At 53.4% G+C, this 14,034-nt stretch overlaps 1 protein-coding gene across 8 annotated transcripts in view; it reads right to left on the bottom strand.

The window, feature by feature from the left end:
- The window catches only part of ZBTB46 (zinc finger and BTB domain containing 46), a 67,664-nt gene that overhangs the window by 19,455 nt on the left and 34,175 nt on the right, over positions 1–14,034 (bottom strand). For 5 of the 8 annotated variants that reach the window (XM_064573468.1, XM_045886133.3, XM_064573467.1 and 2 more), the window contains one exon: positions 7,776–8,060. The exons of 1 other annotated variant lie outside the window; for it this stretch is intronic. In XM_064573468.1, the coding sequence (XP_064429538.1) occupies positions 7,776–8,060 (285 nt within the window). Of the gene's footprint in view, positions 1–1,366; positions 1,727–2,697; positions 2,851–7,775; positions 8,061–14,034 lie in introns of all 8 variants that reach the window. 2 more of the 8 variants (XR_010405961.1, XR_010405962.1) reach the window with 2 other exon arrangements.

The raw sequence follows: 14,034 nt of genomic DNA on the forward strand, positions 1-14,034 counted from the left end.
CCATGTGCTCTCTCTCTCTCTCATTCTCTCTCTCAAATAAATAAATAAAATCTTAAAATAAAAATTTTTAAGTAATCTCCATACCCAAAGTGGGGCTTGAACTCACAACCCTGGCATCAAGAATTGCATACTCTACCGACTGAGCCAGCCGGGTACCACGATTGTCTTAAAATTTTAACAAAAGCCCTTCAGTACAATAGCAGAGACAGACCCTCCCCAGTGCAGGTGCTCTTGTGAGCCGCTGGTCCACACTCCATCCACCCCAGGGAAAAGTCAAGTGAGCAAATGAAAGGAAAAGCCCCCACAGAGCCTCTGTGGCCCCACCCAGGGAACTCAGAATGCAGATGTCTACACAGGGCACTTCTGCCACAGCATGTCCACCTTAGACATAAAATCTCTGAGACCTCACAGCTCAAAGATCCCATCGTGACCATTCAAAAGCAAACGGGGACATAAAGCCACAAGGCACTGGATCTCTTGGAAGGGTGACCTGCATCGACTGGTCTTTTAACCCTTTGACAACAATACCCTAAGCCTCTCTGAAAACCTGGCTTTTCCCTGTCTTTGGAACTTGCTTAATAATGGTAAAGACTGCAGCAAGTGGGCGCAGCAGGAGTAGCCGAGACTGCTCCTGGACAGGCCCGGCCACAGCCACGGTCAGGGTGCAGCCTGGAGAGGGTGGGGGCTGTCGGTCAGACTCACGGGGAAGGACCTCTCCCAGAAACCAACCCACATCTGCCTCTGGTGATTCCACAACCTGGAACGGGGCCGCCGGCGCCCTTCTGGGGAGACCACGTGCTGCTTGGCAAACGTGAGCCTCTGGGTCCCGGCCTGCCCACCACAACCACGACCACCTGCTCTGTGTACGTAAGCGGACACCTTGTTGGAAAAGACCACTTAGCAATCATTTACTTAATGTCAACACGTCCAATGAAGGTGGACAATAGCAAACACAAGGTGCTCTTTCTGAAAAGAAGCACAGCTTCAGTAATTCTCCACCAATGGCTGTCTCCTTGGAGAGAAATGCCCTGTGACACACATATCAAGAACACAGCGGCTAGGCTTTGTCCTTCGATTTTTCCAGATAGTATGGGGTCGGAGCTACTAGATTCCTTTTTCCAGGGATGGGGGCCTGCTTTTCTGCCCCCACAGTTGGGCCATCCCACATGATTCCAGCGAACCCAAGCCCTTGCCGGGAGGCTGGAGGCGCACCTGCTCCGCCTGCCCCACCTGAGAGGCCTCTGCCTGGCTGCCGGGGGAGGAGCCAAGAAGTACCAGATTTAAAGTCCCACACTGACGCCTAGTCCCACTCCCCACAGCTGCCCCCATCCTGACGTGGTTTGGCCATCGCCCATGGCCACCAAACCTGAACACCAGGCCTGGCCGCAGCAGAGAGGCACGTGGGGATGTCTGCTCCCGTGCGGACAAAGGTGTCTGGTCAAGCCTCTCCAGCCTCGAAGCTATCATACGCAGCAGAGGCTTCTGTGTCCATAGGGTGCTTCCCTCGTGGCTCCTTGGCTGACTTCATGGTAAGGCTGTCGGAGCTCTGGGTGAGCCCATCGGGCCTGGGGAGGGGCACTGGCCACACAGCGTGCTGGAAGAAGTCCCCAGGCATCCCGGGCAGGCCTGCGGCCCCCACAGAGACCCACCCAGGCGCCAGCTGGGGCCAACTCCAGAGGAGGCCTCGCTGCCGAGCCCAGGGCTCCAGGTGTCAAGGGGCATCGATCTAGAACAAGAGAGACAAGTTACAGGTGTTCAGGATGTGATGACACCACCTTGCGCCAGGCCCCTGCCCTGTCACCATAAGGACAACTCTCCCACATCTGGGAAGGAAGGCTCCCATTAATTCTCAATCAATGGACCCTCAAAGGAAAAATCCTCGTTAACAGAACACAACATCTCCCACCAAAACCACCTTGTTGGAAAAGACCACGTAGGAATCATTTACTTAATGTCAAAGTCCAAAATATGTGGTTAAGCTCTCCTTAAAGATTTCTTTTTCTTCAGGGAGACAGACAAACCTAACACAACTTTCTTTTATAAACAACCCCTCTGCCCCGAGGAACAGGAAGGAGAGCTTGTTCTCCGTGACCTTCCTGGGGTCCCAGAGGCCCCCGAGTCCGTGATGGTCATGCAACCACCCAGCACTGCCCACAAAGCTGCCTCAAGACCAGCCAGCGCCGGCGACTTTAACCTGCTGCTGTCTGAGCCAAATGTCTTTCCATGAGGGGGAAAAAATTCCTCAGAGAAATCTCTTAACTTAAATAGAAAAGAGCACTTGTATTTAAATATATTTAAATATATGTTTATATTCTATAAACACAGAAAACGAGAAGCACAGCAGAGGGAACAGAGTCAACGGTGTGCGGTGACAGATGGCAGGTGCACTGCGGTGGACACAGCCGTCACCTGAAAATAACGTGACACGTATGTATACATATGTATACACATCACCAACTTAACTCTACTGAGTGTGTAACACTTACTACTGCACAAGCTGGGTGTTCCCTCACTGAGCTTAGCTGAGCACGGAGAAGAGACAGTATGCACAACGGCTTCTAGGACAGAAGCTCACTATCAGCCCCTGAGCACGCGCCAGGGACGCACCTGAGCGCACGCGGAGTTTAGGGCACGTGCGTGCTGGACGCGCAGCGGATCCGGGCTGCCCGGGACGTGGCAGCCACTCTCATGTCTTACCTGGGCTGGGGGGCAGTGCTGTCCTGGGCTCGGTCTGGCCATTCACCAGAGCGGGCATCCCGGGCTCTGAGTGGAGGGTGGAGGGGCCAGAGGGAGGGGCTTCTGCTCTGCGGTCAGCATCCCCCCAAGAGTGACTCGGGCTGGTGCCAGGCCCTGGGAACACAGGAAACGAGTCTCACCCACGTGAAGGAACACCAGCTGGTGGGCTTGCTTCAGAGTTCCAGGAGCCCGGTGCCTGGTCTTGCTGCTGTGAGCGGAGCACGGCCGTGTGACAAAGCCTGGGTCTTGCTGGAGGTGGGCGCTTGGGTATTTTTATCAGCTCGCCACCCCCAAACAGCAGGGGTCTCCGCATGTGACTTGTTTGGGGTGAGGGTCTCTCTCCCAGAAGCAAAATGTTTACGACAGAGGGTTCTAGCACAGAAAGTCAGGACACGTTGTGAGAACACGGAGCACGCACATGCCTGTGGCCTTGAGAAACGATCTTCTGGAAAACACTCCAAGGTGTGTCGAGCTGGCTATTTATCTAAAAGTGTAGTGACATCATCCAATGCCCTTTTGCAGGAAGTTGTTTGAAAATCCAGTGTCGATCCAGAACCAAGAAAAGGTCCTTGATTCATTTTTCACACACGGTAAGAAATCATCTTTACACCATAATCAGAACAGACACCAGCTCGGCGGTTTCCCGCAAAGTGCTCCTGGACGTCTGGGCCAGCCCGCAGACACAAGGGTCAGGAAGGGACGGCACGGCCCGGTGGCTCCCGTGGTCCCGTTCGGAGAGCCCCCGCCACTGCTCCCCCAGGATCTTTCGAGCGTTCCCTCCCTTCAAGAGCGGGAGGGAACTTGGCACATCCTTCTACTCAGACAGGACAGCACCAGCTGTAACTCTTAGGGGGAGATCCTCAACTCTTTTTCAAAAGTAGTATCTACGGGTCAAACAGCGACAATAATCAGGGATGATGCTTTTCAGGCTGCAGCTACCTCGGATGTTGGAAGGATGTGGCAGCTTTATGAGACACTCATCCTCCCAGACCCACAATGAGCCGGCTTCCTTCCCTTCCGTTTGTTCCCGGGAAATCAAGCAGCGACCCATGTGTGTGAGGCATTTTTCGAGGGTCCGAGGAGGTGACGCACATGTCAAGGCCCCACCCAGATCCACGCACGCTCACAAATACAACTTATAAAACTGAACCACGTGTTAAGCCACAGTTGATGCTTTTCACGGCTTCTGTTCAGTGAACAGTGACTATGAACAGGTAGGGTGCTCGCCTACCCCTGAAAACGTAATAAACATAAGAGAATCAAGTTAAACTAAATCAAAATAAAAAGTACAAAAGCCTCTTTAATCAAAGACCATGAGTCTGAAAAGCAACCATCTGCTGACTCTAATAGCCAATGTGATTAGACCCATCAGAACTTCCTGGAAGGTTCCAGACTGTCTGGAAAGGTGAATGTTGGCTGCTCATCACGGCTTGAGCAGTGCCTACACATTTAATGGTCCCCTGATTTTAAACACCTGCAACTGTCATCCCTTTCTTTCACAAAACTAGCAGACCACGCCTACGCCCCACAGTGCTCCCTCCTCGGAAGGCCAGGCAGAATCGCGACCGGCCTCGGGAGCCCCCCCACAGCACATCCTGTGCCAGAGCTGCTTCCCGCTAAACTTCACACCTTCCCCTCATTTCTCCGACGACGAGCCTACGTCTGCTGGGATGTGGACCCAGTTTGGGGCACTCCGAAAATCATAATAAAACGTCCACTGTTAACAACCAGCTCAAGGAGCCTGGAGCTGGGAGACCAAGTGCAGCCATCGGGCGCTCCCCACCTTCACTCCAGGGTCTGAGGACGCCCAGCACCACCGCACAGGCCCCACCTCCCTCCCGAGCCGCCTGTGGAGGGAGCACAGAGGCCCCTGCGCCCGCCTGAGCGGAACCGGGGTGTCCGCCCCCTGAGGTCCGCACGGGGGCCTTGTTCTGCTTTGCTCTCAGTGTGCCTCTTCGGGTGTGCCGTTAAGCCCCTTACGCACACAATCTCTTGCTCAGCCACCACACGGGTACCTGGGGGCTCTGGCGCACGAGGAGGGTCCCCATCCCGACAAAGCAGGAGCGCCCTCGGTGGGGAGCGAGGCGAGAAACACGGGACCAAGTCGCCAGAGCTACACCGCGTTCAACCGGACAGAAAACTCGGTCCTGCCAACGAGGGTGCATCTAGAAACCAGCAGCGGTGGCGGAGAGGCGACCGACGCGGGCTTCCGCCTGTCCTGACGCTTCGCCGCGAGCGCTTAGAGAAACTGGGCAGCACGGAGCAGACAGACGGACGACACACACGGACTCGCGGAGTCGCTCCGGCTCCCTCTCGGGATCTTGAGACACGTGGCGGTGGCTCCGGCCACCCGGCTAATACAGGTACCCTCCGCAGGGACAAACGTCTCCAACACAAGTGACCGAACAGGTTGCCACAACCACGTCTTAACCACAGGACGACCGCTCAGCCTCAGCCTGATTCTGCGAGGCCGCCCGCCAGGGGCGGGGAGGGTGGGGGGGCTACCATGGCAGCCAACCACAACGTTCTGGGAAACAAAGTTTTTGTTTTGTTTTGTTTTGTTTTTTATTTGACAGAGAGAGACACAGTGAGAGAGGGAACACCAGCAGGGGGAGTGGGAGAGGGAGAAGCAGGCTTCTTGCCGAGCAGGGAGCCCGATGCAGGACTTGATCCCAGGACTCTGGGATCGTGACCTGAGCCGAAGGCAGCCGCTTAACGACTGAGCCACCCAGGCGCCCCGGAAACAAAGTTTTTATTTGGGTATTTTCATTCCTCATTTTAGTATATACCTGGAAACAGACAGACTTTACTTAAGATGTCAGAAAATAATATTTTTAAAATAACCCATTTTCCCACCAAGCTCTCTGGCCCCTCTGCCTCTGGTAGGTTCTTACAAGAAAAATGGGGAATTTAGAATATTAAAAGCAAGGAGATTAAAACATAACAGAAATAACAAAATACCAAAACCCACCAGGTGACTTCACCTGGAATTAGTCACAGATGTACTAAAAATAAACAGGAGAGGACTTCACGTCCCAGCTCTCTCCACTCCCTCCAAACTGTGAAGAGCAGAGTCTGACAATCACGCGCGTGTCCAGAGCACGTCCGGGGCAGGCGTCGCTGCCTCACTCCAGCGTCAAGAGGTATTAATACAGGGTCCGGTGACCCACACACAAAGATGAAGCTCGGGGAGAAAAGCCCACCAGGAGATGCAATCCTGCGGGGCTTCACCCCGGTGTGAGACCTGCTGCAGGAGGGTCTGGGGCCCCGGGGAGGAGCAGGGCCCAGACAGAGGGGCCCAGCGGGGGTGGCCGCCGGTGCCGCACCAGGAGCGGGGTCCAGACCCGGTCTAGTGTCGTTCCCAGCAGAGATGCACCAAAGGCCTTTTGGACCTGCCCACATGGGAGGCAAAGACTGGCAGACAGGAAGACAAGTGAAAAGCATCGAGAATCACCCCTCATTCCAATGTCAGCCCTGACAGCAGAGGTGGGCACTGGTCTGGCCCGCCCACAGCCCAAGATGTGTGGCACTCACACGTGCATTAGAAGTGTTATGGGGGGACCGAACAAGTGTGCCCCCACCTCTCCACACAGCCACAAGTTCCCAGCCGCATCCCCACGGGCTCCTTCCACGAGATGCACAGACCTGCCCAGTCGACCCCCCAGTGCCCTGGGATGGCACAAGCCCAACTCTGACTGGAGGCGGGGCGAGACCAACATTTGGGAGCATGCATTCAAGGGTTCACAGACGCTACTTTGTCTTAAACTCCCCACAGCTGTGTGATGCATTTTTCAGATGGGGCATTGAGGCGTAAATGTGTCTTCGAAAGCGTGCCCAAAGCCAAGCAGCCTGTCCACGAGGTATTCAGTGTAGGGTCTGACTTCACAGCCAAGCCCCGTGAACTGAGCACGGCGTCCAGGCTGCTCAGACGGTGGCCTGGGCTCTTGATGACGTGCCAGGAAATGAAAAAACAGAAGCATTGCTCCGACTTGCGTCTTTATTAGCCGTAAGCAAATTTCATCGCTCCAACACAGAAACTTAGGGTATTTTAGCGCTCATGAAAACAAACTTGTAAAAATACTGGCTTTTTAAAATCAGAGTAAAAATGAAAACAAGGATGCACTTCCCAAATCCCCAACATAGGAGTTGGCTTCCCTTCCTCCAGCGGTAATCAGGAAGCCACCGTGTCCACACTGGCTGCCACGCAGGCCCCATCCACGAGCTCACACCCGCGGGCCCCCCTCTGCACTCGGGGCCTCCCGTTTTGGGGTGTGCCCCCCGCACCTCGTTCCCTCTGGCACCCATGGTGAGCACCAACCAAACACAGCGCGTTTCTCCTCGGATGGCCAGAGACACCGTCCGGGCGGCCACCACGGTCCATGAGCATCCCCAGAATGGATCTTCAGAGCACCCGGCTCGCTCTCGGGCTGCACCCCGCGGGCTCACAGGCCGTTAGAGGAGAAAGCCAAATGCCCTGTGTCTTGTTGGGGGAAGAAAGTTCCGGGGGAGCCCGCTGCTTGGCAGCTCAGCCGAACCTCTGGCTGCACCTTTAGCCGCTTCTCAGGTTAGTCTGTCATTTGCTCCCGAACAACTGGAATTCGGCTGGAGACATTTAAGTAGCAAACAACATCCAATTCCTTTAAAAACACTGGCGTGCAAGCGGCATTATCTAGCGGAAACAAAGCAAGGATGTGCGCACGTCGCTCCCCACTACGAGTGAACGGGCACAAAGGCGGGACGAGGGCCAGCAGAGGGAGCCCACGCCTGTCCCTTTGCACAGAGGCTGCCATCCCGGTCCCCCTTCCGGACCCACACACGGCTCCCGTTTAGAGGCCCCGCACTTCTAAAGTTTGACGAGGTTTTTGGTTCAGATGCCTCGATTTCAGCGTGAAACGCTCGAACAAGCACTTGCTGTTCCCTAACAACCACACATCATCCACTGCTCCGCCGCGGCCCCTGCAGCCGCGCGCCCCACCGCACCTCTCCCGCGGACGCGCCCCCCCCCCGCCCACCACCTCACCTCCTTCCAAAGCACTTACGGGACAGGGAGTGGGTGCCTTTGGGCAGGTAGTCCAGCAGCAGGGAGCTGTCGTCCCGGAGCATGTCGGCCTTGAGGGACAGCAGGCTGTTCTTACTCAGGAGCGCCGCCCGCAGGTTGGCCACGGCGGTGGCCTGGTGCAGGGCCTCCTCCTTCTCCGGGGTCAGGGGCGGGCCCAGGTAGCTGGCTTCTCCTCCCAGGAGACCCTCGTCCACGTGGCCAAAGAGCTCAGCCCTCTCCCCGCGACTGTCAGAGCTACTGGCTTCAGTCCCCGTCAAGTCTGCATCTGGGAGAGGAAACACACGCAGGTCATTTTAAGACTCTCCAAGCGGGAGGCGGGCAAATTCAGGAGAAGCCGAGGTGATGAGCTTCCTGACCACCCAGCAGCTTGTCGTAAAATCCAGTCCCATCCTGCCAGCCGACGTCCCTCACCTGCCCCGGGACAGTGGTGGAGTCTCAGCCAAGGCCTCCGGTGGGGACTCCGCTCAGAAAAGCGGGGGGGCACCCCCTCCCAGGACAAGAGGACGAAGACCCACTCGAATCTCTGCTCCGGGGCTGGGAGCCAGAGGCCACTACATGCCTGCAGGATTTTCCTCTCTCAAAGAAGACGTGACTCAAAATGGAATGACGACTAAAGAGAAGAGCTAAAACTACAAAACTCAGAAAATCTCCTCACTCTCAGCTTGGGCAACGGGTTCTCAGACAGGACACCAAAAGCACAAGCAACAAAACAGATAAACTAGGCTTTGTCAAAATTAAAAACTTTTATGCCTCCAAGGACACTCTCAAGGGGAGAAAAAGACAGGGCGCCTGGACAGCTCATTCATGCAGCGTGTGACACGTGACCGCAGGGTCGTGAGTTCGAGCCCCACACGGGGCACGCAGCCTACTTAAAATGAAAGGGGAAAAAGGAAGGAAGGAAAGGGAGACAGAAGACAGCCCATGAAAATATCCACAAATCATACATCTGATATGAGAGCCTATTCAGAATATATAAAGAATGCTTACAACTTGGTAAAAAGAAAAAGAACCCTTTTTTTAAATTTTTTTTTAAAGATTTTATTTATTTATTTGAGAGAGAGAATGAGATAGAGAGCATGAGAGGGAGGAGGGTCAGAGGGAGAAGCAGACTCCCTGCTGAGCAGGGAGCCCGATGTGGGACTCGATCCTGGGACTCCAGGATCATGACCTGAGCCCAAGGCAGTCGCTTAACCAACTGAGCCACCCAGGCGCCCGAAAAAGAACCCATTTTTAAAATGGGCAAAGGACCTGAGCAGATATTCATTCAAAGAAGACACATAAATGACCAGTGAGCAATGTCCAACACCATCGGTCATCAGGGACACGCACCTCGAAACCACGAGAGGCCACTTCACACCCACCAGAGTGGCTAGAATCCGTCAGACCAGTCAGACGGTCACAAGGGCTGATAAGGGTGTAAAGACACTGGAACCTCCCCCATTGCTGGTCAGAACATCCAGGGGTGCAGCCCCTGGGGGACAGCGTGACAGCTCCTCGAGAGACCACACAGAGTTACCACCAGCGCCCTCAGAGGGTTTCGTACCCAAGAGCAGTGAACACACACAAGCTCCCAGCAACACTATTCGCAACAGAAAGAGGAACAAGCCCAATGTCGGGGGATGACAGGCAAGCAAGACGGTCCATCCTCACAGTGGACTCTTGCTCGGTCGTGGAAAGGAGTCAAGTGAGAACTCGCTACCACGTGGATGGAGCCCGGAAGCCACGGCAGTTCATGCAAAGGCTGCTAACCTTCCAAATCCCAATGAATTCCACGAGGAACGTCACAGACGGACATCCAAGCAACGCCATGCCTCCTCACACAACCACCCTGCGAATCCGAGTCCTGGCAAGGGTGCCCTAACCCCCAGGCCAAGCCTCGTGCGTGCAGGGAGGTTCCGGAATCAACGGCACGTCCAGGAGGCTGCCTGTCCCCAGGACCTCCTAGGACTCAAGCTACGTTGTTTACAAAAAGCTTGAGAGGACACCAAGCGTCCCATCTCACATCTGAAAATGAGCTGAGTTCCAAAAAGTCGTTGGTAAGCTAGTCACGTCGGGTGTCGACCACGCACGTGTGTATGCTCACATACACACACGAGCACACACACGCGCGCGTGCACAAGCCTGCTTGCACACACGCGTGCACGACAGCTGGCGCTGGCTCCAGGGAGACAGGAAGAGCCTGCGCCCGGGAGAAAGGGTCAGCACGCGGGAGCAGCCGCTGGGCAGACACCTCACACCCGTATGTGGCAACAAGAAATGACCACACGCCAAGTGCATGGGCGACGGAGAGGCACTCGGGCTTATTTCCTGACGCTGACACCGCTTTAATAAATGAAGCAAACAGGATTAAAAATACCTAATTGTCGGGGCGCCTGGGTGGCTCAGATGGTTAAGCGTCTGCCTTCAGCTCAGGTCATGATCCCAGGGTCCTGGGATCGAGCCCCACATGGGACTCCTGGCTCAGCGAGGAGCCTGCTTCTTCCTCTCCCTCTGCCTCTCTCCCTGCTCATGCTTTCTCTCTCTCTCTCTCTCTGTAGCTCTGTGTCTCAAATGAATTAAAAAAAAAAATACCTAATTGTCAAGGGCGATGAGTTAGACGTAAAGGTTTTATTCTAGAGGGGAATACACTGTTTTTTCTCGCTTCCTATAAATGATACATCATAACTGGGGCTCCTGGGTGCTCAGTCATTAAGCGTCTGCCTTCAGCTCCAGTCGTGATCCCAGGGTCCTGGGATCGAGCCCCGCATCGGGCTCCCTGCTCCACGGGGAGCCTGTTTCTCCCTCTCCCACTCCTCCTGCTTGTGTTGTGTCTCTCTGTCAAATAAATAAATAAAATCTAAAAAATAAATAAATAAATAAAAATAAAAATAAATGATACATCATAGCATTTTGAAAATTTAGCTCACACACACAAAAAACGTAGCTCACAATCTTTAGCTGGAGAGCAGAAAAGAGATTATAATTAAAATAAGCAGAATTTTTTTTTTTTTAAGATTTTATTTATTTATTTGACAGAGAGAGACAGCGAGAGAGGGAACACAAGCAGGGGGAGTGGGAGAGGGAGAAGCAAGCTTCCCGCCAAGCAGGGAGTCCAACGCGGGGCTCCATCCAGGACCCCGCAATCATGACCTGAGCCGAAGGCAGACGCTTAACGACTGAGCCACCCAGGCGTCCCTAAAATAAGCAGAATTTTTAAACGATCAAACTAGATCAGGCAGTGTTGGTCCTAAAGTGGGGTATGAGCAGATTCAAAACAGGAAAGAGTGGGTTCCAGCCACGTGGGCTCCAGGGCCTGGGGGACGGGGCTGTCGTGGAGGGAGGAGGCCAGGAGGGGCGAGGAGGGCAGGGAGGGAGGGGCGCTGACCTCACAACCAGGCTGTCCTGGGGGCACCCCATTTCTCACGTTTCCCCAGATCTCCACTCTTCACGATTCTTTAAAGTGCTCACGAGGTGCATTTGAGAACGTCTGCACAGATGTCACACCCCAACCCTGCTCAGCCCACTGCCTCGCTCACCAAACAGGCGCCCAGTGTGTGCACTGTGCAAAAAACACACGGAAGCTTCCGGAGAGAGTGTGCCGGTGGGACACACATCCCTGCCCCCACCCAGGTGCTTACAGCCCAAATCAGACTCAAATGGGGCACAGTACAGTTCAAAACTTTTAAGTATGCATTTCACCCAATATTTACCTTCTCACTTTATGTGTCCAAAATGTATTCTCTATTTCAAAAATGTCACCTTTCTTTATCCAAGTTCAAATCAAGTTACCTCATTTTCTTAATTTTCAAAAAGTTTTCACATCATTCCATAAATCCTCCTTACTTGAAATATATATATAATTGAATAAATATACAATTGAATTAATTACTTTGTAACTATATAGTCAGCAAAGTGATTCAACGGGTAAAAGTCAGGTTTTGGGCAAATAGTACTGGAACAACTAGACATCTATATACAGAAATCAGTGTGAACCACAGACCTTCACGTCACACCCAAATCTGTTAAGCTTCCAGGAAAAACACAGGGGGGAATGTTTGTGACCTTTGGCAAAGATTTCCGTGATAGGATTCAAAACGTAGGAGCCTCAAAAGAAAAGAGTTCGCAAATCGGGCTCCATCGAGATTTACAAGGTATGCTCCTCCAAAAACAATGTTAAATGAAAACGTGAAGCAAAGACAGAAAATGTCTGCAAGACACACACCTGCTGAGGTGTGATCAGAATATGCTGAGAACTCTCAACTCAGCCCTGAGAAACGGGTTCAAGACGTGAACAGGCACTTCCGGAAAGCAGAGCGTGAAGAGTGGCTCGTCACGGCCAACATTTCTAACCCACCAGCACAAGCCACCCGGGGTCAGACCCTGACGAAGAAAGACTAACACACACACGGAAAGAAGACCAACAACACGGCCCATCAAAGAAACGCGAGGTGCACACAGGAGGCGCCAGGCCACGTCCCCAGAGCGCTTAGAAATGGGAAAGGGAACAGTGTGAACTGTTGACGACGATGTGAAGCAAAGGGGACTTCGAGCAAAGCCAGCATGAGCCTAGGGTCCCAGCAGTCACGGCCCCGGGAGTTCACCTGAGAGGAATCAAAACTCACATGTGCACAAAGACGTCCCAGCACATCCCAGCGGCGTGTTCACAGCGCCGGAAACCACCCGAAAAACCGCAAACAGGTGAAGGAGTCAACACAGCGTGTTACAGCCAGAGAACAGAACACAAGCTGGAAATAGGATTTAGTGATGCACACGACAACACGGACAAACCTCAAAAGCACGTTGAAAATCACAGAAACGCGGGCAGATTAGCAGCTGCCAAAGGGGGGGTAGCGACCCCGGGGTCTTCGGCGGCCGCTGTGGTGGGGGCTGAGGTCCGTGGACCGTGTCAACGTCCAGATACAGGTGGTGGCAGTGACGGTGTTCGCAAGACGTCAGCCTTGGGGAAACGGCCTCAGGGGACACAGGGCCCCTCCGTGTTATTTCTTACAGCTCATCATTCATCTACAATAACCTCAAAATGGAAAAACAAGAGTTAAATAAAATAAGCCAGACAGGAGAGCATGCACTGCAGTTCCAGGCCACGCTGGGGACAGGAGTCAAGAGTGGCCTGGGTGGGTGGGGGGTGAGCAGAAAGGACGGGAGGGGCTGCGCCAGGCAAGGGAAGTGTTCTCTCTCCCGACATAGAGATGTATGCATTTGTCAAAGCTCACCAAACTCACCCACTAGGCTGGTTCAGATTAAAAAGACAACGGGCAAAGCTGTGGAGGATGGGGAGCAACCAAAATTCCTCACGCTATGAGGGGGGGTGCAGACACTCAGGAGAAGGTCTGGCAGTTCCTTATAAAACTAAAGTCACCCCTTCCCTGTGACCCAGCCACTGCACTCCTAGGTATTTGCTCAAGAGAAATGAAAACAACGTCCACAAGATAGGCTTGCCAAAAATGCTCACAGAAGTCTTATTCATAATAGCAAAAATTGGCTCCTGCCCACATGGCAGTTAACAAGAATCTGGATAATCACCCGGCAGCGTATTCGGGCCCAGGGACACTAGGCAGAGCCCCCCAGGTGTGGACTACAGGAGATGCGGCCACGCACATGCCCCGGGGCCAGGCGCACGAAGCAGCCGCTCCACAGCAGGGCGCGTGCCACGTGGTTTCGTCCAGAGGAAGCGCTAGGCCGGCAGAGAAGAGCTGTGGCAGAAGGAGTCAGGTTGGAGGCTGCTGGGGCAGGGATGCTCTGCTCCTCGGGTGGGGCATAGGGACACACATGGACCAAGACTCATCGAGAGGCACACTGGGAAATGGTGCGTGCCAGGTGTCAAAGTGACCTTAAAAATGGAAACACAGGCTGAACTCTAATGAAATGCTCGCTGGAGTGTTTTGGGATGAAGTATACGGGACATCGGCCAGGTACTCTGAAATGCATTGAAAAATAAAATGGGTTTTCGATGATTAGATGGATAAGCATGTAATAAAGCAAACGTAGCAAAATGTTAAGTGGAGAATCTAGGCAGCAGACGTGCTCATTTTTTTTTTCAACTTCTCTCTAAGTGTAAATATTTCCCCAATAAAATGTTAGGGAGAGAAACAAAAAATTATTCAAACTCGAAATTTGTGCAATTTACTGTATGTATATTATACTCCAAGAAGTAGGAAGAAAGAATGGCAATTTTCACACAAAAAAAACTTCCTTGGGGCCCCTGGGTGGCTCAGTCGGTTGAGCATCTTTTATTTTCTTTA

The sequence above is a fragment of the Mirounga angustirostris genome, unplaced genomic scaffold (assembly GCF_029215605.1).
Source record: "Mirounga angustirostris isolate CCGP_5_RB_7025 unplaced genomic scaffold, mMirAng1.0.hap1 SCAF_10, whole genome shotgun sequence".
Lineage (NCBI taxonomy): Eukaryota > Metazoa > Chordata > Mammalia > Carnivora > Phocidae > Mirounga > Mirounga angustirostris.